General features: G+C 39.1%; 1 protein-coding gene across 1 annotated transcript in view; it reads left to right on the forward strand.

Annotated features, from left to right (window-relative positions):
- Ranbp9 (RAN binding protein 9) overlaps positions 1 to 26,798 on the forward strand; it is a 111,725-nt gene that overhangs the window by 62,177 nt on the left and 22,750 nt on the right. Inside the window, exons 3-8 of the mRNA XM_004667942.2 lie at positions 195 to 247; positions 1,478 to 1,645; positions 8,413 to 8,435; positions 16,511 to 16,695; positions 19,698 to 19,810; positions 21,452 to 21,560. Of these exons, the coding sequence (XP_004667999.2) occupies positions 195 to 247; positions 1,478 to 1,645; positions 8,413 to 8,435; positions 16,511 to 16,695; positions 19,698 to 19,810; positions 21,452 to 21,560 (651 nt within the window). The remainder of the gene's footprint in view (positions 1 to 194; positions 248 to 1,477; positions 1,646 to 8,412; positions 8,436 to 16,510; positions 16,696 to 19,697; positions 19,811 to 21,451; positions 21,561 to 26,798) is intronic.

A 26,798-nucleotide genomic window follows, 5' to 3' on the forward strand; every position in this document is an offset into this window, starting at 1 on the left:
TTTATCATTTTCCTGTGAATCTTGGCTTCACTGGTACTTAACAGTGCACTGTGTTGCTATTAATAAATTATAATAACATTACTTGTATCTACATTGTGAGCTTCAGTTGGAGGTGCATTCTGGTGGTGTTTGAGAATGTTGAGTCATTTATATGTGTTTCACTATACTAATCTTTCCTTCTTTTACCTCCACAGTTACATGGGAATTGGTCTTTCTGCTCAAGGTGTGAACATGAATAGACTGCCAGGTACACTTATTGAATTATAGTGTTATAAACTTAGGATTGGCTCTTCCTGGTTAAAATTTTCAAGCAATGAAGTGATTAAAAGATAGTAATTTTCTGTATTTTTGATTACCTGTATTTTGAAGTTCACTAGCTTTTGATTATTTAAATTTAATGCTATTTTGCAAAACATACAGCATTCATGCCCATTTTTTGGTTTTTCCAGGTAGGGTCTTGCTCTAGCCCAGGCTGACCTGGAAGTCATTGTGTTGTCTCAGGCTGGCCTTGAACTCACAGCGATCCTCCTACTTCTGCCTCCCAAGTGCTGGGATTAGAGGCATGCGCCACCACACCCAGCTTGTTTTGGTATTTCTACATAGGTACATATCTATCAGCCACTGGAAATGTTAGTGTGACTGATTTTGTTTGCTGTCAGTCATATTCCTGACTTTTAGTCCCTCTTTATTTGCATCATGTGGAAGTATAGGCTATCTTAAAAGTGAGTTAAGGAATGTAAAAACTGAAATGGCAGAACTGTTGACACATTTAACTGAAGGAATTGATTGGATTATATTACTGATGCTAATGTTAAAATAAATGTTAGGGAAATATTTTTCATATAGAAACAACATGACGTATACAAAACTACACGCACATTAAGACAGACCCCCCCCAGCCATGTGTGGTTGTCGTCAGATGTGTCACTTGGCAGACTTTTACTACGCCTTTTTGCTAAAACTTACGGGGTTTAAATGAAGTCTCATAGTTACTTAAAAATTACCCTTAGTATTTTTAAGAATATTATTAGAATATCTAGAGTTTGGTGTTGTAAAAGACCTCAGATTATCTGGCTTTTACATTTGGGTCACAGCCTTGAAAAGCTTGTGGTAAATGAATCTATTTTATATTAAAAATACATACTATTTAAATCAAAACAAAATTCCTTTGGTATATTAGCTAAAGAAATAATGAGCAATAAAACTTGTCCTACTGTGGATGTTGTGTTTACATTTTCTGGTACGAATCCTTTTTGTTTAATACTTGTTTTCCTGTTCAGGGTAGTGAATTTATTTTTCTTAATGTTGTAAACAGTATTTAACTACATAGTATAATTGTGGAGAATTTAAATGTACATTTGGAAATTTTATCTTCTATTATCTGTTGTACTGTTCTGTCTTATCTTACAATGTTACTGAATAAACTGACTACCAAGGAGCCTTGCTTTTCATTGTAAACTTACATCTTTTTCTTCAGGCTGGGATAAACATTCATATGGTTACCATGGGGATGATGGACATTCATTTTGTTCTTCTGGAACTGGACAACCTTATGGACCAACTTTTACAACTGGTGATGTCATTGGCTGTTGTGTTAACCTTATCAACAACACCTGCTTTTATACCAAGAACGGACATAGTTTAGGTACTGAGATGTTGAGTTGCTCGAAAAATAACCATGTTCTGGGATGAGTACCCTTCAGGCTTTTCATGTTTTATGATATGGTGGTCTTGTAGATAGATGCCTTTGGAAATGGTGCCTTATTCTTTCCACAGGAAGTAGAAGAAATGGTTAAGACTCCGTGCTGTGTACAGAAGGAGCAACAGGAATAATCCCCATCACCGAAGCATTGTTTCTAGTAACAGTAATGCCCAGTTTTTCTTTAACAATACTGCTTGAAGAGAATCTTTTAACTGATCCAATTCTCTAGTTTTCAAATGCAATAAAAAAGGGTTGTCAATTTCTTAGTATAGTGTAGGGAACAGTTAAATGCATGGAGAGATAGCGCTTAAGGCGCTTGCCTGCAAAGCCAGTGGACCCAGGTTCAATTCCCCAGGACCCAAGTAAGCCAGATGCACAAGGTGGCACATATGTCTGGAGTTCATTTGCAGAGGTTGAAGGCCCTGGCATGCCAGTTCTAACTGCCTCTCTCAAATAAATAAATAATTAAGAAAGAAATGCAGCCAAGTGTGGTGGTACATGACTTTAATTCCAGCATTTGGGAGGCAGAGATAGGAGGATTGCTGAGTTCAGGTCCAGCCTAGGACTACAGAGTGAGTTCAGGGTTAGCCTGGGCTAGAGTGAGACCTCTTTTGGGTGGGGGGAAGAAGTGAATGGCTAGATGGTTCTGTCACTGAATACTATGGACATACTTGCCAACAAGGGCTGAGGTCTATGGGACACTTTGGTGACATAAGTGAGCAAGTAACCTAACTTCCAAGGATATAAGACAGAGCAAAGAAGTATGTTTGTGAAACTTGAAGAGTAGTGGGAAATTAGGGGCTAGCTGAATAGGCATGTGCTCATTAGCACCTGAGATTTAAAATTGCATGCAGTTGTACTCCCCTTTCAAAACTAATGTTTTACAAAAAGACTTCATATCACTTTTACTGGGGGATATGCCATAGGCTCATAACAAATTATTTTTCATGGAATAACGTGACAACCAAGTAACCTTAGAGGACAGAAACTGCTTTGCTTCTGAATAGTGTCTAGTCCAAGGCCATACCACCCTAAACATGCCTGATCTCTGAACAGGATTTAAATGTTTGACTACATGTAATTTGCTTACCTGCTTAGTAGATGGTCTTGACTACAATGCAAGACAACACAACACAAATGTTTCCTGGAACATTCAACATTTCTTTTGTCGTTAACTTTTTTTTTAGTGACAGCTTCCACATATAGACAGTATAACATGATCCTAAATCCCCCACCACTGAAATCCTTTCTTCTTTTCAACTAGTCTTGAGATCTGTCTGTCCCTCCTCCCCTCCCCGTAGGATTTTGCTCTAGTCTAGGCTGACCTGGAATTCACTCTGTAGTCTCAGGGTGGCCTCAAACTCTGTGGATCCTTCTACCTCTGCCTCCTGAGTATTGAAATTAAAGGTGTTTGCCACCACACCTGGTTAGTCTCCTATTTTGATGTCATCATTTTCTTTCTTGTTGTGAAGGCCTTGTGTAGGTAGCATCAAAACATTTTAAATTTCTGGCTGTCTTGTAACAGGTGTTTTTTATGTCTCAACATGATCTTTATATAAAGTCTGTTTTAAAATTTTTTTGGCTTAATTTTTTATTTATTTGAGAGTGACAGAGAAAGAGGCAGAGAGAGAGAGAGAGAATATGGGTGCACCAGGGCATCCAGCCACTGCAGACGATTTCCAGATGCATGCGCACCCTTGTGCATCTGGCTAACGTGGGTCCTGGGGAATTGAGCCTCGAACCGGGGTCCTTAGGCTTCACAGGCAAGCGCTTAACCGCTGAGCCATCTCTCCAGCCCTATAAAGTCTTTTTAATTCAGCTTAGCAGAGTATTTTAATTCCAAAGCTCTTGTATCTTATCTGAATTACAGGTTGTAACAGATTCACAAAAGAGCCTGATGTTCTCATCAGGATAGTACTGTTAGTGACCTGGTGTAGATTAGATGTCAAATTAATTAGCTGATAATAGTCTTGGTTATTTTGCCTGCTTAAAATATTTAAGAACTTGGGCCATCCAGCACTCTGGGAGGCAGAGGTGATAGGATTGCCATGAGTTCAAGGCCACCCTGAAACTACATATTGAATTATAGGTCAGCTGGAGGTAGAATGAGACCCTACTTCAAAAACCAAAAAGGGAAAGAAAATTAAGATCTTTTAAAAAAATGTTTTATTTTTATTTATTTATTTGACAGAGACAGAGGGAGAGAGAATAGGCACGTGCCTCCAGGCTCTGCAAAGGACCTACAGATGTATGTGCTGTCTTGTGCTTCTGGCTAATGTGGGTCCTGGGGAATCGAACCTGGGTCCTTTGGCTTTGCAGGCAAACACCTTAACTTCTAAGCCATGCCTCCAGCCCCCAAAATTTAAGATTTTAATGAGAAGCTGACTTTAGCTGGACGTGATGATACATTTCTTTAATCCCAGCACTTGGAGGCAGAGGTAGGAAGATCACTGAGTTTGAGGCCAGCCTTTGACTACAGAATGAGTTCTAGGTCAGCCTGAACTAGAGAGAGAGAGACCCTATTTTTAAAAACCAAACAAAAACAAAAAAAGAAACTGGCTTTTAGGTTCATCATCTTGAAAATGCAAAACATTTTCAGAAAACCACAATTAGGCTTTTTAGCACTAATATTTTAAACTTTTCAGAGAAAGAAGATGGTAAGACACATGTGATATGATACTTTTTCTATTTATTACATTTATAGACATCTAAATTAAATATTTTCTTTGGATAAAAAAGCCATTTAAAAGGCTTAAGAAACATGTACCTGATGTTGTAATTGTATTCTAATTGTCAGTAAACTTGAAATGTTTGATGGTACTTGTTCATAAATGTAATAAATATTAGGCATCTACATAGGCAATATAACAGTGATCAGAAAGAGGCTTCAGTCAGACTTAGACTGGATTTAACTTCTGGCTCACATGCCATATAACCTTATGCCTGTTAGTTGACATTTGTAAGTTTGTGACGATTGTGTACCTGCAATACCTATGACATTAAACTCATTCAGGTAAACTGAGTTGATGCACAAGGAGGTTGCAGAGCCCTGCCAGGCATATAGTAGATGCTCGGAGCATTTGTTTCCCAGGCTCTGGGCCGGGTGCCAGTGGTGCAGTGGCGGTATGCTGGTGGGCAGAGATTACTCCTTGAGTAGGGTCTTCTTCAGAGATACAGCCAAGAGTGCCTCCTGTTTCAGGATAAAAGCCCCACTTGTTTGTTCATTTATGTGTTACTATAGCAGCTTTCCTAGTATTGCAGAAGCTGAATAGTGGGGATGAGACTGCATGACCTGAAAGCAGAAAATAGTGGCTGGCCCGTTACAGGAAAGGCTGGACTGTGTCTAGTCTGGATGCTGAAAGTCTGGAAGATAATGTGTTGCTCTGCTCCTATGCCCTTGGATATGGAGGGCAGTTTCTGCCCCCAAACTAGTACCTATTTAGCTTGAGTCTTATTCAAGGTTTTCAAAATAAACATTTCCTTATATACAAAGAGAAAAATAGTAACATTTTAAGTATAGAAGTAACTTGAAGGGTTTTTTGCTGTATTTTTTCAAAAATTTTATTTATTTATTTGGGGGGAGGGAGAAATAGGCAGATAGAGAGAATGGGAACACCAGGGCCTGTAACCACTGCAAACGAACGCCAGACACATGCACCCTGTTGTGCATCTGGCTTATGTGGGTCTTATAGAATCTAACTGGGGTCCTTAGGCTTCCAAGGCAAGTGCCCTAATCCCTGAGCCATCTCTCCAGCCTCTAATTTAGTTTTTATTTTTTTTTAAATTATAGTTTTTGGCAAAGGACAAAAATTCTAGCAATTACTGACAATGAGTGTTTTTGCTTAATACACTGTAAATTTAATCTTATAACTAGATGTCTTTGAGAAAAAATAGTATTACAAAAATGTTAAAAATAGTAGTCATATTTGGTTATAATCCTCATTTTTTCATATTCTGTTTAATATTCCTAAGATTTTGGAATAAAATTTTACATTTGGTCCCAATCACTTTAAATTAGATGTAATCATAATGTCATATAAGGAATTAAACAAAATGGGTTGGGGAGGTAGCTCAGTAAAGGGCTTGCCTCATACGCATGAGGGCCTGTGTTCAGTCCCAGCATTCATGGGAATGCCAGGCACGGTGGTGTTCACCTGCAGTCTCCACCCAGGGGAGCTGGAGACAGGTGGGTCCCTGGAGCTTAGTTTGCTGGCTAACTAGCCAACAGGAGAACTTGTCTCAAAAAGAGGTGGTGGACAGTGTTCCTAAAGAAAACACCTCCGTAGCTGGGCCTAGTGGAGTGCGCCTTAACACCAGCTCTCGGTAGAGGTGGGGATTGCCACAGTTTGAGGCTATCCGGAGACTGCATAGCGAGTTCCAGGTCAGCCTGGGCTAGAGCGAGACCCTACCTCGAGAAACGACAACAACAAAAACCCACCTGAGCTTGTCCTCTGGCCTCCACATGCATGCGAGTGCATGTCGTGCACCACAGACATATGTGCACTTGAATGCCTGACAACAAAATCCCTCCAGCGTTGCTGTGTACAAATCGTAAGAACGGGGCTTCACTAATTGCAAAGCATTATTTTGACATGATATATAATATATATATATGTACGTATGTATGTATGTATGTACACACACACATACACACATACAAATTAAGTATCCTTTATCTGAAATGCTTAGGACTAGACATATTTCAGATTTTGGATTTTATTGAATTTTAGAATATTTGTGTAATACCTATGATCTGCCTTAGGGATGGGATGCAGGTGTCAACATGAAATGCATTTATGTGTCATATATGCTTTACACATATGACCTGAAGGTAATTTTACACTGTATTTTTAATTTTGTTCATTTTTTTTTTTTTCGAGATAGCCTCTCACCATAGCTCAGGCTTACCTGGAGTTCACTTATGTAGTATGAGGATGACCTCAAACTCATAGCAGTCCATGTACCTCAGCCTCCTGAGTGCTGGGATTATAGGCATGCACCACCACGCTTGGCTTCACCACATCTTTAGTTTATATGAATTTTGAATAGGACCTACCACATGAGTTCAGGTGGAGTTTAATGCTTGTAGCTTCATGGTGCTCAAGAAGTTTCCATGTGTTGTGTTACATTTGTTGTGTCTCTTCTGTTATTTTAGGAACTAGACTCAGAAGCTTGTGCTCAGCTTATAGGATGAGACCTTAAAAATAATTAAACAGAAATACCTTATTATTTTGGATGCATGTAAGACATCACTCTCATGTTGAGGTGGTTTTCTGCTCTGTGAAAGTGAGTTTTACAGGAAGCACTAGGGTTTCCTACTTCTCTCTACCACCTCTCCCTTGTTCTAGAACGTCAAGTCTGCAAACAGCAACTGAGACACTATAGAAATGCTTGTTTATTTAGCATGTTATTTTTAGCTAAGAAATAAATTTGAACACTTGAAAAGGGAGTATTAACTTGTCACTTCAGGGCCAGTAGACTTACTCCAGAGACATTGCCATTGTCCCAGTTCTATTTGGTACATGGTGATGTTGACATAACTGTCAAAGGCACTCAGGAGCACTTGTCAGCTGGCTGGCTTTCCTTCAACAGGTTGATGATTGTTTTTCTCAGAGTAGCTAAAAGTTATTTAAGAATGTACTTTTCTTTTTCTTTTCTTTTTTTGAGGTAGGGTCCTGCTATAGCCCAGGCTGACCTGGAGCTCACTCTTTCATCCCAGGCTGATCTTGAACTCACAATAATCCTACCTCACCCTCCCAAGTGCTAGGACTAAAGGCATGCACCACCATCCCTGGCTAAGAATGCACTTTTATTTTTTATTTATTTATTTATTTATTTTTTAATTTTTTTTTTTTTTAATTTGAGAGCAACAGACACAGAAAGACAGATAGAGAGATAGAGAGAGAGAATGGGCACGCCAGGGCTTCCAGCCTCTGCAAACGAACTCCAGATGTGTGCGCCCCCTTGTGCATCTGGCTAACGTGGGACCTGGGGAACCGAGCCTCGAACCGGAGTCCTTAGGCTTCACAGGCAAGCGCTTAACCGCTAAGCCATCTCTCCAGCCCAAGAATGCACTTTTATAAGAAAGTTTTGTTTTGCTTTTGTGGCAGGGTCTTGCTTTGTAAGTCACAGGCTGATCTCAAGCAGGGAATCCTACTCTATCTGTTTTGTGAGTGCTGGGATTGAGTTGACAGACACACATTACTACCATGCTTTGTCAAGAATAATTTTTAAAATACATTATTTCTTTGTTTGTTTATGAGAGAGAATGGGTACACTAGAGCCTCTTGTCTCACTGCAAATAAACTCCAGACACATACATCTACTTTGAGCATCTGGCTTTATGTAGATATTGGGGAATTGAACCTGGCCCATCAGGCTTTTTAAGCAGGTTCCTTTAATTGCTAAGCCATCAATTAGTTTCTTTTTTTTTTTTTTTCTATTTCACTATTATTTATTTGAGAGAGAAAAAAAATGGGTGCATCAGGAACTATAGCCAGCACATGTGCCACCTTGTGCTTCTGGCCTTATATGGGTTCTGGGGAGTCGAACCTGAGTCCTTAGGCTTTAGTGGCAAGCACTTTAACCTATAAGCCATCTCTCTAGCCCTTTTGCCATTCTCCTTTCAGTCCAGGTAGTTCTTTAGTTTGCCACCATTATCTACCTTTGAAAACAGCTGCTAATGTCAGTTTTTCTTTCTTCTTTTTCAGGTATCGCATTCACTGACTTACCGGTAAGATATAATATTTATAAAAGATGTTTTGCTTTTATTTTATTTTTATATTTTTTGGTTTTTTGAGGTAGGGTCTAGCTCTAGCCAAGGCTGACGTGGAATTCACTGTGTAGTCTCAGGCTATCCTGGAACTCACTGAGATCATACTACTTCTGCCTCTCAAGTTCTGGAATTAAAGATGTGTGCCACCATGCCTGGCCTGTGGTTTGCAGTTTTAATTAAAAGAAGCTTAAAGAAACTAGAGCTACGCATATTTGGTGTCCAGTCGGGTTAAGCTCTTATGATATGCTTGGAATAAAGAACCTTTCTTTAGTCACCTTGGACTTTCAGAATTAAAGTCTAAATTGCACATATCCTTTTGGACAAAGAAAAATAAATCAGAATCACTTAAATATTGCTTTGTAAGTCACAGGCTGGCCTCAAGCAGGGAATCCTACTGTCTATCTCATGAGTGCTTAAATATACTTTTGTTTTATTTTGGGCACTGAACCTGGGACCTCATGTGTAATAAGTACTGTTCTACCACTGAGCTATAGCACCAGCCCTAAGAAATGCTCTCTGTCCCAAGGTAGGGGTTTGCTCTAGCCCAGGCTGACCTAAGAGATACTTATTGTCAGTGTGTATTTATTTAGAAACATATTTCCTTGGAATTTTTGAACTTAATTTTATCAGTTTATTTGTACTTGTTGGAGTAAGGATACCAGGGTCTCTGCAAAGAAATGCCAGGTACTCATACCATTTTTTGTGTCCAGCTTTACTTGGAAAGCTGGAGAATTGAACCTTGGTAGCTCCTTTAACTGCTGAGCCATCTCCCCAGGCCCAGTCTTCTGAAGACTTCTGAAGCCCCAGTATTTTTTAAAACTTTTAATCAAACAACCATGTAATTTTAATTTTTATTTGCAGCATAGCAAAGTGCAGATTTCTATGTTTGCTTAAGTCATATGGCAAACAGGTACTCCTTTAGGTATATGTTTTTGGTGTGTGTGTGTGTGTGTGTGTGTGTGTGTGATTTTTAGATTATAATATCTAAGCTGGGGTAGTAAGTAGTATACAAAAAGCTAGCAAATTATAACATTTTAAAAGCGTTCTTGCACTTTGGAAAGAAAGGAGAGAACTAGAAGTGCCAGAGGAGGGCAGAGGTGTGCAAGCCACTCACCTTTGCTCAGTAAAATGGCCATGTAGGGCAAGAGTTCAAATAGCATGAAGAAAAATGTCAGGCAGTGGAGGAAAGTGAAATCACTTTCAGAGTGGAAAGAATGGAGAATGGGTACAAGGTTGCTTGTAGACAGGGAGTGGGTTGTGTATAGGCAGGACAGGCGCTTGTTGCTCTGTGGTATAGGGATCAAACTGGTCTGGTGCATGGTAGGTGAGCATTTCTCCATGGAGCTGCACTGCCAGCCCTTGTTGTTGAAAAGACAGTTTTGCCATGTTGCTCGCTCTGTCTTCAAACTGGACTAAAATGGTCCTCCTGCCTTAGCCTCTGTGGTAGCAACCACACCTGACTTAGGTGGGTCATGTTTTAAGGGCATGGTGAGTAATTCATTTTGGAGTAAGTTAAAGTCAAGTATGAAGGACTGGAATTAAAGAGGATTATCTGGCCAGGTGTAGTAGCACATATCTTTAATCCCAGCAGAGGTAGGAGGATCATTGTGGTGAGTTCAAGGCCAGCCCGAGAGACTACATAGTCAGTTCCAGGTTGGGCTAGAGTGAGTCCCTATCTTGAACCCCCCCCCCCAAAAAAAAAATTACATGATGTGAACTGGCAATGAAAATTGGAGGTCAAAGTTAAAACTAGCTGATACTGAGCTGGAGAGATGGCTTAGTGGTTAAGCGCTGGCCTGTGAAGCCTAAGGACCCCGGTTCGAGGCTTGATTCCCCAGGTCCCACATTAGCTAGATGCACAAGGGGGCGCACGCATCTGGAGTTCGTTTGCAGTGGCTAGAGGCCCTGGTGCACCCATTCTCTCTCTCTCTCTCTCTCTCTCTCTCTCTCTGCCTTTTTTCTCTGTTGCTCTCAAATAAATAAATAAGTAAACAAAAAATTAAAAAAACCCTAAAAACAAAACTAGCTAATACTAGTTGTAGAAGTGTGTGCAGCCGTAGACGAGAGGTGGGTCAAGGACTGAGTTCTGTCTAACGTGTGTACTAGAGGAACTAGCAAAGAGAAATTGAGAGCAATCCCTGAGGTAAGCAAGGTGGAGATGTGTGCTACGGCATAGCATGGCAGGACTGAGAACTGATGGTTTCGTTCCGCAGAGTGGAGGCCCCAATGATGCTGATAAGGATGTGTAGGCAAGTTGGTGAAATTCTGATTGGAATGGAGCTAAGAGTGAATATGAGCAGTGCAGTTAGGCGTAGCACCTTTGGAGAGCCTTCAGTACAACAGGAGTAAAGATACAGGTGGTAGTTGGTGGTGGAAAAGGGCTCATTAGAAACAACAACAACAAAAACAGACTGGCTCATACCAGCCTGAGAAATCTCTTGAACTATAAACTAACTCAATTTAGGATTACATATTCCTTTGGTTATAATGGCTATTCTTTTGGTGGGGGGTGGTGCGAGATAGGGTCTCATTCTAGCCCACGCTGACCTGGAATTCACTATGGAGTCTCAGGGTGGCCTTGAACTCATGGTATCCTCCTACCTCTGCCTCTCAAGTGCTGGGATTAAAGGCATGTGCCACCACGCCAGGCTATAATGGCTATTCTTATTTAAAGTGATGCTACTGTTCAGAGCTAGAAACTGACTTGAAATCTGAACTTACTTGCTTTTATTTTCATTAGAACTATTTTTAATGTAGGACAAAACTATATTATTAAATGTGAATTTTATTTATACCTCAGCTTATTATGTACCTCAGAGTAAGTTTTATATTGAAAAAATATTTTTAAAAGTATTATTCAACATTTTTTATTTTTATTTATTTGTTTGAGAGAGAGAGAAAGAGGCAGAGAGGGTAAGGAAGGGAGTGAGAAAGAGAATTGGTGACAGTGCCTCCAGCTACTGTAAATGAACTCCAGATGCCATGCACCACTTTGTGCATCTGGCTTACATGGGTCTTGGGGAATTGAACCTGGGGGTTCTTTGGTTTTGTAGGCAAGTGCCTTAACTGCTAAGCCTTCTCTCCAACCCTGAAAAAAAATATATTTTAAGAATTTTTATTTATTTGAGAGAGAGAAAGAGGCAGATAGAGTGTGAGAGAATGGGCTTGCTGAGTCCTCTAGCCACTGCAAACCAACTGTGATGCATGTGCTCCCTTGTGCATCTAGCTTATGTAGGTCCTGAGGGTTTGAACTGGGGTCCTTAGGTTTGTGAGGCAGGTACCTTATCCTCTAAGCTATCTAGCCCTGAAAATATTTTTAATTTTTTTGTTCATTTTTTATTTATTTATTCGAGAGCGAGAGACACAGAGAGAAAGACAGATAGAGGGAGAGAGAGAGAATGGGCACACCAGGGCTTCCAGCCACTGCAAACAAACTCCAGACGCGTGTGCCCCCTTGCGCATCTGGCTAACGTGGGACCTGGGGAACCAAGCCTCGAACCGGGGTCCTTAGGCTTCACAGGCAAGCGCTTAACCGGTAAGCCATCTCTCCAGCCCACTGAAAATATTTTTTTACTGTTTCTCTTTTACAAGTTAATAGAAACAAGAGGGTGTCCTATTCTGAAGCCTAAAAATATTATTGTGCTTAATTCTAATTGGCAAGCATGAATAATTTGTGGAAAATAAATTTCTTACACATATATAGTCTAGATACATGCTACCACAGTAAACTGTCAAAACATTATATAGGAAAAAAAATAGTCACAGAAGACCCCATATTGTGTAATTCCACTCACATAAAAATCCTCATGGTCGGCAGAGCCTCATTGCCTACAAGTGGACAGTGATGGCGGCTGCAGGATTATGGGGATCTACTAAACCATTGGATTGTATACTTGAAAAGGCTTACTAGTCTTTCACATCTAATTTAGCAAGTTAAAGACTATATTCTTAATACTTTTCCCACCCCAATTCTTTGGTCTTAAGGTTTAATAAATCAGGTAAGTATTATAGTTAGTCTAATACCAATAACTACCCTGAAAAAGTATCTGAAAAGAATTGAGGTGGAGTATAAGAGTACAACCTTTGGGGCTGGAGGCATGGCTTAGCAGTTACTGTGCTTGCCTACAAAGCCAAAGGACCCTGGTTCAATTCCTCAGGACCACATTAGCCAGAAGCACAAAGGGGCACATGCGTGTGGAGTTTGTTTGCAGTGGCTGGCGGCTCTGGTGTGCCCATTCTCTCCCCTCGCCCCCATCAAATACATACATAAAGTTAAGAAAAAAGAGTACAACCTTTTTATTAAAAAAAAAAAATCAATTAAGGGGCTGCAGATATGGCTCAGCGGTTAAGGTGCTTGCCTGCAAAGCTTAAGGAGCCAGGTTCGCTTCCCTAGTACTCATGTAAAGCCAGATACACAACGTAGCACTTGCATCTGGAGCCCTGGCATGTTCTCTCAGGCGCGCGCTCTCTCACGTGCTCTCTGTGCTAGGCATGGTGGTACATACCTTTAATTCCAGCACCTGGGGAGGTAGTAGGAGGAGGATCACTGAGTTTGAGGCCAGCCTGTGACCTCATAGTGAATTCCAGGTTAGCCTGGGCTAGAGCGAAAAACAACAACAAAACAACGTGTGTGTGTGTGTGTGTGTGTGTGTGTGTGTGTGTGTATGTAAAATAAATTACAAATAAATACATACATAAATATATATATATATTTTAAAAGACTTGCTTTTAAGTTGTAGTTTGATTTACATCCTATAGTTAAGCTAGTTGGAAGGGAGGTGAATTGCTTAGATAGAGTTTAGGGGACTAGCTTAGGCATCATAGCAAAACATTGGTTTACTTCTCACTGGGCTAAAGCTGACAATGTTATTTCTTTTCTTTCCTCTTCCTCCTTTCTTCTTTCTTCTTTTTTTGTTGTTGTTTTGAGGTAGGGTCTCCCCAGTCTGACTATTTACTATGTGATCTCAGGGTGGCCTTGAACTCAGGGCATTCTTCTTCCCTCTGCCTCCCAAGTGCTGGGATTATAGTCATGTGCCACCATGCCTGGCTGACAGTATTATTTCAAAGATCTTTAAAAAATCTCTGCTGCAAGGCAGATGGCTTAGCAATTAAAGGCTCTTGCTTGCACGGCCTGCCATTATGGGTTCAACTCCCCAGTACCCACATAAAGCCATATGCACATCTGGAATTCATTTGTGAATACATGGGTTATTATTATTGTGTGTCCATGTGTATTTTTTCCATTCTGTTGTTTTCCCTCCTTCACATTATCTTATTTTCTAACTGTACTCAGCTCACAGCTCAGTAGTGCAAGACGTAAGATGTCTTCATGTGTCAGTGTGTAAAACAGGAATGCACTTCAGGGATGTGCAGCCATCAACGTTTATTCCAGTGGTTTTTTTTATGTTGTGTTTTGTCTTAGACATAAAATAATGTATTTCATTGGAATCGGAAGTTTGTTGTATATAACATATTATGTACTGTCTGGACCCTGTTTTTCATTGTTTTGTCTTTACAAGTAGTGCTATGGGACATGTCTTGCAAATCTGTACTTCTTTTGTCGGATTAAACTTATAAGTAAAATTGCTCTGCCAAATTTAGTAGATTTTTTTCCAAATTTATTTATTTATTTTATTTTATTTTATTTATTTATTTATTTATTTATTTGGTTTTTCAAGGCAGGGTCTCACTCTAGCCCAGGCTGACCTGGAATTCACTGTGTAGTCTCAGGGTGGCCTTAAACTCATGGCAATCTTCCTACTTCTGCTTCCAGAGTGCTGGGATTAAAGGCATGCACCACAACGCCCAGCTTTCAAATTTCTTAAAAGATGTCAGTTTATATTTCTGTGTATAATGGATAAAAAGGTTTTCTTGGCATTCGTCAACACTGGTGAGCTCAGTCTTTGACATCCTAACCTGATGTGCAAAATAAAATTTTTTTTTGCTTATTTTAATTTGCATTCCAAAGCCTCAGGGTATCATTTTGTTTGTTTGTTTTTCTTTCTGCAAGTTGCCTGTGTGTTTGTTGCAATTGTTGAGACTTTATGGTTCTGAGGACCGAACCTAGGTCTTTCATGGCAGGCTGGTGCCCATTGCCCATTGCTGAGCTCCTTGAGCTGTGGTGTTTGTCCCTTGTACTACGCACAGTTCTTCCCCACTGTTGAGTCTTTGTGGTTTTTGTCCTTACATACCTTCACTTTAAAAGTATCATATAATTCTGTGGTGGGTTTTAATGGAAACCACATTGACTTAGAAGTAAAGATGTGAAATTTTCCTTTGTGTGACTGTTGTTACCAAGTTGTCGGCTTTTGAGTGGTGAATTTGTTTAAATGTCACACACACACCCTTCTTATAACCTTACTTTGTCTTATAGTGGAAAATACTTGTAATAACTTACTATATGCAAAGAAATAAAGCATGCATCCAAACACTGAAAACGTGAGATTTGGAATTGCAGGAATAAAACTTGAGCTTGCGTCTGGCATAAGCCTGTCACTGTTACCTTTGCCACTGTGAGCAGCACAGTCCTGAGCCAGTTATTTTACTTCTGCTTCTCAGTGTCTGTGCTTGACTATTATGGCAGCCACCTCGCAGGGTTATGAGAATGGTGGTTAAGTAAACAGTCCACCGTTACTGATAGAGCCAAGAGAGGGATTCTGGCACCTTTTGTATATTTGAGGCTACTTCCTTTTACCCTTGACTCCTTTTTAGCTCTGAAATCTTGGAGGCTATCTGGATGTACTTTCAAATTTATTTCCCCTTACCTTCTAGGCAGGGTCTCCCTCTGGCCAGGTGGACCTGGAATTCACTCTGAGCTCCAGGCTGTCCTTAATTTTAGGTAGGGTGATTCACCTACTAACTACATTCTTGAGTGCTGCGGTTAGAGGCATGCACCACTGCACCTGGCCTAGACTTAGAAATATCTACATTGAATTTATTTTTACATAGAATCCTCACTGTGACAGTATGTCTTGTTTATAATTCTTATCATCTTCCTCTGTAAAGGCAGTATACAGTTAAAAGAAAATACAGAATTTAAAATGATACATACCTGGGTAGGATAGAAACTAGGTCTAATGTACAGTCTGTAGAAATATAACTTATATAAAAGAAGGGTTGTAAGAGTCCATCAGGTCTACAGCATGTGGTTCCTTTCATAGCTTTATATATCCTGATGGTTTGCATAAAAATAAAGATTAGGAATTAGGTTTTTAAAAAATCTGTAATTAGTGTATGACATATTCTTAAGAGCAAGAATTACATCTTCATATATTAGAAATACAATGTTACATGGTTTTTAACAACTTAGTCCCTGAATAAATAAAATGGATCTTTTAGTAGTTTTGTTTGTTCTTGATTAGGTTGTATGAAGTGACTTTTTTTAATCCAACACATAATATAGTTTTAAGATCATTTATTTTAGTTTTTCTCTACTAATGTTTCCACTGAATTCTTTTTACAATTTTTATTTATGTGTGTGTGTGAGAGAGAGAAAGAGAGAGAGAATGGATATGTCAGGGCCAACTGCAAACGGACTTCAGACACACGCTCTGCCTTGTGTATCTGGCTTTATGTGGGTACTGGGGAATCCAGTTTTGGGCCTTCAGGTTTTACAAGCAAGCACCTTTAGCCACTGAGCCATCTCTCCAACCTCCATTGAAATTTTGTATATTTGTGGTTATGTTTTCTTTTTTTTAAAGATTTGTTTTTATTTATTTTAGAGGGAGAGAGAGAGAATGGGAACGCCAGGGCCTTTTGCTATAAGCACTGCAAACAAACTCTAGATACCAGTGCTACCATGTGCATCCATATTACATGGAACATCAAACCTAGGTCCTTAGGCTTTGCAGGCAAGTACCTTAACTGCTAAGCCATCTCTCCAGCCCTGTGGATGTTTTTTAAAAGTTAACATTCCTAGACTGGGGGAGATGGACCAGCAATTAAAAGTATTTGCTTGAAAATTAACATTAAAAGGAGAAATAAGTCTTTTATGTAAAATGTATAGATGTTTAAAGAAATCTGTTGTCTTACAGCCAAATCTGTATCCTACTGTGGGGCTTCAGACACCAGGAGAAGTGGTTGATGCCAATTTCGGGCAACATCCTTTTGTGTTTGACATAGAAGACTACATGCGGGAATGGAGAACCAAAATACAGGCACAGATAGACCGGTTTCCTATTGGGGATCGAGAAGGAGAGTGGCAGACCATGATACAAAAGTAAGAATGAGGGGCTTTGCCTTATGGCAGGAGCTCTCTGTACTTCCTTCTCTTCCCTTCTCTTAGTCAAATAAAGTCTCTCTAAATCAAAATAATAAGAGTGAAAGCTTTGAAGGACATAAATCAAATGCTAAGTGTTGATTCATTTGTTCTGGTATTTGGAGATCTGTATTCAAAACTAATTTAAATACTAACTCTAATGTACTATTGATTATATTTTAATCCTTCAAAGAGTAATTTGCCAATTCAAACAAAATGAAAAGTAGTGTGAATGTAACTGCACATACAGAATTTTATCTCAGGGGATGGAGAGATGTGTCATTGGTATCTCAGTCTAACTTGATGAAGAGAATAACACCATAAAATTAGGTTTAATTCATACTTGATTTCTTAGTAATAAGGTTTAGTGAATTTGGTAGGCTGGACAGTTCAATTTCTAATAATACTGATGCAAAAGATAAGTGCAGAGGGATAACCTAGATTTTACTCTTTTGTAGCTTTGGAACATGAACTCCACTGTCTTCTTGGCAGGATTTGAAATAAATAGAAAAAGAATTGTTGTCTGATGATTATTCTCACCATTAAAATATATTGGAATACAAATCCCGATGTGGTGTGCACATCTTTAATTTCAACATTCTCGGGGCTGAGGTAGGATCACAGTGAGTTCAAGGCCAGCATGGAGCTACAGAGTGAGTTTTAGGTTGAAATACAGACAAGATGTGTACATTTAATGCACAGGATTAGATTAATGTAGGTTATTCTGTAAGACTAATACCAAATGGTTTTGGTTACTAGAACCCCCCTCCCTTTTTTTTTTTTTTTTTTTTTTTTTGGTGTTTGGAGGTAGGGTTTCACTCTAATCCAGGCTAACCTAGAATTCACTATATCTTAGGCTGGCCTCGAACTCATGATGAACCTCCTATCTCTGCCTCCCGAGTGCTGGGAATAAAGGTGTGCACCACCTCACCCGACTTAGGAACCCTTTTTTTGCTTTATAGTTGTTACTTAGCATTTACATTCAGGGAGATAGTAATTGCTTTATTCTAAAATAAAATTATCTAACCAAAACCCTGTAACTAAAGGAATTACAAAAACCAAAGAACCTTACTTACTAATTCTAATGCTGCTTCTTATTTATGAGACATTGGGGAAAGATGAAGAGAATGAAAACCAGGAGCAGTGATTGAAAGTAGGGTTCCCATCCAGTGTAAATACTTAGAATTCATTAATATTAATGGAAGCAGCAGAACAGAAAGTGTCAAATAATACTAAAATAAGAAATTACATCAGTTTTTTCTTGGCCAAAAAAAGTAACATATTTCTATTAGGCAGGATTTGTTTTTCTTTTTAGTAGAATTTTATTATGGGTATGACCAAGAGAATGTAAGTCCAATCAGTGTTTTAGTCTCTTCCTTTGAGGAAGGTCCAGAGATGACCTCTAGGTGTCAGTTGTAGTGAGTGATAGTTCTTAAAACTTGAGACAGAGTAGATGTAAAAATTGAGTAAATGCCATTATTTTAAAAAGTCATTCTAGTCAATAACTTCACATGCCATTGGTGTGACACAATCGATCTTAAGTGTATGTTTATAATTGCTTTGAAAGGTCTTAAGTTTAAAGTTCAAGATAGCCTTTTGGGCATTGTTTGGAGAGGAGGTGGTTGTGAGACATAGGACTGACTGGGGAAGCAGGCTGCTGGTGTCATCTTTGTGACAGAGCCTGGATACCAACTGCTATCGTTGTCCACCTCAAAATCCTGTAATCACCCTATGCTGAAGTCAAGACAGGTGGCAGCATTTCTTTAATGCTCTAAAACTGAGAGGTAGAGGAGAGATATATGTCTTAACCCTCTATTCAGGCCCCTTCACAAACTGTTACCATGCTTGGGAAGACATTCTGAAAGGTTCTGTCTTCCTTAAAGTCATTTAAATAGTTGAACAAAATAAATGAACATCTGTTTCTTAAGATATCTGTACCCTTATCGTCTTCCTCCTTTCTACCAGACTCCTTCCTAGTGAGTCATGGCCTTCCACCATTTTCTAACTGGGCCTCAGTAATGTCCAGTGGAGGAGGTTGCACAGTTTATTTGGAGGTAATAGAGTTGGGTTACTACCCCAGTGTTACTAGCTGTTTTGAAGTGTATGAAGCTTACGTTTTGACCACCTAGTGCTTTTTAAACATAAGCTTGTGCTGGACAGATAGCTTAGCAGTTAAGGTACTTGCCTGCAAAGCCAAAGGACCCAGGTTCACTTCCCCAGGATCCACTATAAGATGGATGCACAAGGTAGCACACACATCTGGAGTTTGTTCGCAGTGGATAGAGGCCTTGATGCACCCATTCTTTCTCTCTCTCTCTGCCTCTCAAACAAAAATAAATACCTAAGCTTATTCTGTTAGAGATATACCACTTTCTGTAAATCTTGTTTAATTAATTTTCTTTGCAAGCCATAGAAGACTGACTGCTTTTATCAGTAGTATACTCACAGAGTTTATTCTGGGGAGTTCTCTCTCTGTTCTCATTTTAGTATTTCTCTGTCACACTATGATTTCACGTAATTTACCGGGTGAGTATAGAAAGTAGTTAAGCTCTGGAACAACATGGCTAACCTGTGTCTTAAAAATGGGTGTTGTACGTATTACCAGGGCATTACACGATGAAGGTCAAAATGAAAGTAGGATTCAGAAGAAGAAGGTGATTAAGAAGGAGCATAGGGGTGATAGAGATCCAAGAATCAAAGAAAGAAGTCATTTAATGTCTGTGATGCCATAGTAATATTTATTCTAGTCTCAGTGTACTTTTTGAAATTATCTTTTTGGAATATGAATGCCTTTAAAATAGTATTTCTTCAGTTTCCTTTAAAGTAGAAGTTCATGTCCTTAATAGTTTCAAGGAAATAGTCTTACTTTGTCACCTTAGAGTAGTTCCTTATTGACAAAAATTACAGTATAAAGTGTGTGTTCTCTCCCAACTAAAAGATGCATTTCTTCTTTTCATTTTAAGAATGGTTTCATCTTATTTAGTCCATCATGGGTACTGTGCCACCGCAGAGGCCTTTGCCAGATCGACAGACCAGACCGTTCTAGAAGAATTAGCTTCCATTAAGAACAGGCAAAGTAAGGACACGGTGCACAACTAACGTTTGTTTTCAGCTTACAGTTCTAGTTATTTAACCTTTAGAATATTAATTATATATATATATATATATATGTATATATGTGTGTGTATACATGCATAAATATACATACTATATATATGAGGGGGTGTTTCTGAGGTAGGATCTCACTCTGTAGTCTCATGTTGACCTCAAAGTCACAGCAATCCTCTGCCTCCTAAGGGCTGAGATTAAAGGTGTGCATCAGCACACCTGGTTCAATACATTGTTTTAAAATGGATGCTTCTGAAATTTATTTTCATTGATCTTTTGGGAATCCACATTAGAGTTATAAATGCAGAGAGCGGGGAAGAGGGAAGGAAGGAAATATGAGAATTTTGGAGAAATATCTAAAGAAATGTCTTCTTCTTTTTTTTTTTTCATTAAAAAATTCTACCTTGGGGTTTGGGGATATTGCTCAGTAGTATACAGCCTTTAATTTGGCAAGTGCAAGTCTCTGAATTTGGTCCCCCAGCACTAGGAATGTCTCAGGCAGGGTGTTTCTTAAGCTTTAAGAAATAACATTAGATCCAAGGAAGTTTCATTTCTTTTTTAAAGTAGTCTTGATGTGATAGTATATGAAAGAAATTTAAATATCTTTGAATTTAAATTGTTATCTAAATTTAAGATGATCTTGATGGGTTGGAGAAAGAAATGGCTTAGTGGTTAAGTTGCTGGCCTATGAAGCCTAAGGACCCAGGTTCAATTCCCCAGTACCCACGTAAGCCAGATGCACAAGACGACACATGCATCTGGAGTTCATTTGCAATAACTTGAGGCCCTAGTGCAATCAGTCTCTCTCTTTTTTCTCTCTCTTTTTCTCTCTCCCTCCCCCTTTCCCTCTCTTCCTTTTTCTCTTAAACAAATAAATAAATAAAATTTGAAAATAAGATGATATTGATCATAACTATTTATTGCTTACTGTCTAGCACCAGCCAGAGCTGGTCCTATATAGGGCAAGTCAACCTGAAAACTGTAGTAAGCATCTTAAAATCAGTGCCATTAGTTCCTTAGGGTAGGTATGACCCTAGATGGGTTGTAATAGAGATGAAAACCAAACAGGTGAACAAAAAGATAGGTAAATTAGTATGCTGTGACACTGATGACATTTGTGTTAGAGCAAACTGTGCTTGCTTTCTCACTACTCCAGAATAGGGATGGTCACCACTAATTCTGTATCCTCAGTCAGCATCTGATTTAACAAATGTCTGACCCACAATGAAATTCAAACCTTCTGTAAAGGTAGCATTCTTCTGGCATCAGAAGATTCAATAAGATAGATTTAAAAAAATACTATTTTTTAAAAGATAATCTTCTAAATCTTGTTTGAAATTTTCATATTGTTAAATAGGTGCTTTTGTATATTACTCATAAGTTTTGTATATTATTCACACATTCATGATTTCTTTATTAGTTTGTAGTTCATGAAGGTATTTGTTTTTCTAATTTTTTAGTGCATCTGAATTTTCCCCTGGATTCCCTATTGGAAACTTAAAAACAATTGCTTTAAAGGTTTTTACTAATCCTTTTTTTTTTTCTGATGATGTATTAAGTTTGGTTCTACTTTGTAGAAGTTAATGTTTTGCTCTCTTTTTCTGAATAGGAATTCAAAAATTGGTGTTAGCAGGCAGAATGGGAGAAGCCATTGAAACAACACAACAGTTGTACCCAAGTTTACTTGAAAGAAATCCTAATCTCCTTTTCACATTAAAGTGAGTTTTTAAAATGTTATTTCATGTATTACACATGTTAAATAATCACAATTATGTTTATGCTTTGGTAATAAATTTTTATTTTATCTGTTTGAGATACTTACATATAGTTTTATAATATAGCGCATTTAAATAACATTTTAAAAACATTTTGGCTATACAAAAACTTAGTTTCATATAATAACCTCATGTGTCAATTCTTGAGCTAATTCCTGTATTATTCAGGAATTTCTTTCTTTTGTTGCTGTTTCTTTTTTCTTTCTTTCTTTCTTTTTTTTTGAGGTAGAGTCTCCCTGTAGCCCAGGCTGACCTGGAATTCACTATGTAGTCACAGGATGGCCTCGAACTCACGGTGATCCTCCTACTTTTGCCTCCCAAGTGCTGGGATTAAAGGTGTGTGCCACTCCGCCTGGCAGTTTTGTTTTTGTTTTTAGTGATTTTATTATACATGTAGCTGGGGAGATGGCTCAGTAGTTAAAAGTGCTTGCAAAAGCCTGCCAGCTGAGTTCAGCCTCACTTCAAATCCTCAGCATCCATGTAAAGCCAGATGCACAAAGTGATGCAGGAATCTAGAGTGCGTTTGCAGCAGCAAGAGGCCCTGGCACACCCATTCATTCTTATTCTCTTTATCCCTCTCTCCAAGTGAATAAATAGAAGAAAAATTATACATAATGGATCTCACTGTGGCATTCTCTTAATGACTCTAATGTATTTTGATCAGACACACCTATACCCCTGTTGTCATTCCATGTCCCCTTCTCACTGACAGCTTTTTGCTTTCATGTTGTACTTCTTTTTTATTTTTGTTTTGTTTTGATGGGCCAGTGACTTTTATTAGGGTTGCTTATAGGAGCATGGGTACCTTACCGGTGGCTACCCCACTGAAGAAAATGTCTCTTCTTATCCTATCCCATCAACCATCAGCTATGTGTATAGCTCTTCAGGGAGGAGTGGAGTCCCATGAGCTCCCCCCTAGTCCATGACAGAGTGCTCATGGGCCCAATCTTAGGCAGAACTAGTACAATGGCCATTAAATGCCTGAAAGTCAGTATTTCACAGTACTTCCCCTCTTCTGTGATATTCCCTGAACCTTAAACAAAGTTATATAGATGTCCCACTTAGGGCTGAGCATCCAGTTGTCATTTATCTTCATCCCTTTGGCCAGTTATGACTCTGCAGTTATTACTTCCAGCTTCAAAAAGTTTGTCCTGACCAAAGTTGACAGCAGCACCAATCTATTGGCATGAACATAGTTATGAAGAGGTAATTTGATGGGCACATCACTTCTATTCAGCTAAACAGCAGCAATAACTTTTCTACTAGAGCCTATTGACCTCCAAGCCACACAGGCTTTTGACCAAGTTCCCACCTGTGAAGTGGCCTCAAATCAAGTCAGAAAGTTACCACCATAATAGACATGCCACTATTGCACACAAGGCTAAGAGACTTTTGATGACAGTTACCATTCTCCCCTGGCAGCTAGGATACTGCCTTCCAGTACTGGGGGAGCTAGCCAGCAGAGAGGAAGTTCCTACCCCAGTTCCAGTCCTAGCTTGATTTCTTTGCATTCTGTAACCAGATCCTATCTTAAACCTTTAGCAACAGGGTTTATGCTAATCTGGTGGGAAACTAACAGCAGTTGCAATTGCCTGTATAGTTCTGGGAGCAGATTTTTATATTTGTGCAGGGTACCTCTATTTAAACTCTTTTTTTAAAATTTTAATCAGGTTTCCAAGTATAAAATACTATTTGGGAAAGTCTTGCCTATACCTGTATCCTGAACTACTTTCCCCTGTATTTTCTTATAGCAAGTTCAGCATTTCTTGTTTTAAATTAAGGCCTTGATCTTTATTTATTTATTTTTTGGTCTAGGGTGAGAGAAAGGGATCTAATTTCATTCTTCCTCAGGTGGCTATCTAGTTTTTCCAGCACCATTTGTTGGATAGATTTTCCTTTTTTCAGCACATGTTTTTTGACAACTTTGTCAAAAAGTAGGTATCCATAGGTCTGTGAGTTTATCTCTAGGTCCTCTGTTCTGTTTCACAGGTCTGCATGTCCCTTTTTGTGCCATTACCGTACTGGATTTGTCACTGTGGCCCTATAGTATAACTTTGAAATTAGGTAATAAGATGCCTCCATTTTTTTTCCTTTTCTCCCAGAATTATTTTAGGTATCTTTGGCCTTTATGTCTCCATACAGATTTTAGGTTGTTTTTTCCTAGTTCTATGAAGAATATACTTGGAATTTTGATGGGGATTACATTGAATCTGTAGATTACTTTGGTGTTATGGCTGTCATCAAGAAAATAAGTGACAACAAACTCTGGGGAGGCTCAAAAAGACAAAAGACTGCATGCTCTCTCTCAAGTGGATCCTAGTCCCTAAATGTTAAATATATATACTAAAGTGGTAGTAAGTGAATAGACACCAGGAAACCAAAAAGGGACCCATGAGATATGGGTAAAAAAAGTTTTAAGTAAAAGCCATGGTGGTTCATGCCTTTAATCCCAGCACTCAGGGGGCAAAGGCAGGAGGATCACCAATAGTTCAAGGCCACCCTGGGACTACATAGTGAATTCCAGATCAGCCTGAACTGGAGTGAGACCCTACCAAAAAAAAAAAAAAAGAAAAAAGAAAAGAAAAAAAAGCTTAAGTAAGGGGGTGGGAAGGGCAACAGAAGACAGAAAGGGAGAATTATAGGTGGTGGAAGGATACTGCAGGGAAAGGAGACAGGGAGGTAGGGGTGAGAAGCAGAGGGAAGGAATTGCATCTGAACTGTCATGTTCATTGTTCTTGTTTCCTCAATATTATATTTGTACATTTTATACTGTATTGCATATTACAGAACAAAAAAATTAAACATAGAAACTGATGGCATGTAGTTCAGTGATATGCTTAGCTTAGCATGTGCAAAGACGACCTGTGTTTAGTTTAATCTCACACACCAGAAAACAAAACAACTTTTGTTTTAAACACATGACATAAACCATGATAATTCCCTCCCTCATCCACTTTCCCCTTCAGAAATCCACACTCCATCATATCCCTTCCCTCTCTCAATTAGTTTCTGTTTTATTTTGATGATGTCATCTTTTTCTCCTGTTATGAGGGTCTTGTGAAGGTAGTGCTAGGCACTGCAAGGTCATGGATATCAAGGCCAGTTTCTCTCTGGATGACTGCATTGTAAGCAGTCCTACCCTTCCTTTGACTCTTATATTCTTCCCACCACCTCTTCTGCAGTGAACCCTGAGCCTTGGGAGGTGTGATAGAGATGTTTCAGTGCTAAACACTCCTCTCTCACATCTTCTCAGCACTGTGATGCCTTTTGGGTCATCCCAGTGGTCTCTGCCATCTGAAAATAGAAGCTTATCTAACCAAAAGTGAGAATAGCATTAATATATGGGTATGAACCTTAAGAGAAGTGTTAATTGGACATTTTGGTGAGCATAATATATACATTTAGCAAGATATCAGCAGGCATTACACCCCTTGGGCTCATGACTTTCCCCGTCATAGGTTTTCAGTGTCAGGCATGTATTCCCTCCCACGGAGCAGCCCTTCAGTCCAGTTACAAAATGGTTGGTTTCCCCTATAACAGACATGCCATTATTGTACCTGTTGGCTCATTTGGCCGGGCTGGCCAAACTTTACACTTGCAGTGTCCACTGTCATCTCCACTGGTGACTACTGTCTCTCCCATGGAGCTGCATGCAGCATAGCATTTCCCAGCTTTCTGTCAGCTGGTCTACAGGGAGTAGGTTTCAGCTCAGGTCCAGCAGGATTTCTCAGTGACTTTGCAGCTCAAGCATGTGGAGTCTTCAGCAATAAGGTCTTAACCATCTATTCCTGGTGGGAAACCAAGAGCCTTGGCAATGGCCTATAATGTTTTGGGGGCACCAGGTTCATCCCTTGCCAACAACTCACAAAAGTTTTCCTATCCCTAGCACTGAAAATTTTTTAGTAACAATCTATGGCTTCTAGGTGTGCCATTGTCCAAAAAAGTAGGTTTCCATATTACTTATTCATACCTTCTTAGATTTTGGTTAACTCTCCACCCCACCCCCCTTTCCTTTACTCAGTCTCTTCCCTGACCTCACTTAGGTCTTTCCATCCTCCATTAAGCTGTTCTACTTGCATATATACATTGTCGTACCTTTATGTCCCTCCCCCTTTATATCCCCTTTCTAGTTTACTGATCTGTGCTACTGAGTTTTATTCCAACTCACAAGTCCAAACATTTTTACCTAGGATCCATATATGAGAGAAAATATGTGGCACACTTTTTAATTTTTAATATCTTTTTTAGTTTTTTTGAGGTAGGGTCTCACTCTATAGCCCAGGTGGACCTGGAATTCACTATGTTACCAGTTTTTAAGGTATGTTCTGTACACTGAAGTAAGTACATTTACATTCTGTGCAGCCATTACCTCTGTGTGTCTGTAGAGCTATCTATCATTCTTAACTTGAAACTCAGTGCCCATTAACTACACCTTCTCCCTTGTTGCTACTTTCTTTCTTCCAGACCCTTCAGTGTCCCTTGTTTTGTGACTGGCTTAGGTTTCATCCGTATTGTAGCATGTCCCAGAATCCCTTCCTTTTAAAGGCTGAATAACTTGCCATCGTATGGGCATAAGTACCACATCTTTATTTCTCTACCTGGTGGTGGATACCAGGGCTGCTCCTGTTACCTGTGAAGAATCATTCTGCTGTGAACATAGGTGCACACATATCTAAGTCTTTCCTTACAATTCTTTTGGTTATTTACATAAAAGTGGACTTGGTAGCACACACATTGATTCTATGTTACCATTTGAAAAACTGCCACACTGTTTTCCTCACTAGCCTGGCAGAAGGTTTCCCATTTCTCTACATTCATATTGAAATATCTTTCTGCTTCTTAGATTATAGCTATACTAATTTGGTGTTTTTAATTGTTTATGAATCTCTTAGTGAACAAAAAAGTAATGTTACTGACCTTAACATTTCACCCTTTTAAGCAGCAGAAACTTTTGTAAGACAGATGCCAGCTATTTTGTTTTAGTGTAGCATTTTAACTAAGGGCTCTTTTTGACTGAGGTTGGGGTGGGGCTGTGCTTTGGGCCTGTCCTTATAATGGTCTTACTTGGTTTGTTACTGAGTACAAGTATTAGCTAGACATTTTACTTACTACGATTTTACTTATTACAGCTCTGTATAGATTTTTGTTTGCTTAGTAAATCTTGGTTAAAGGAAACTATTG

Source organism: Jaculus jaculus, chromosome 17 (genome assembly GCF_020740685.1).
Source record: "Jaculus jaculus isolate mJacJac1 chromosome 17, mJacJac1.mat.Y.cur, whole genome shotgun sequence".
Classification (NCBI taxonomy): domain Eukaryota; kingdom Metazoa; phylum Chordata; class Mammalia; order Rodentia; family Dipodidae; genus Jaculus; species Jaculus jaculus.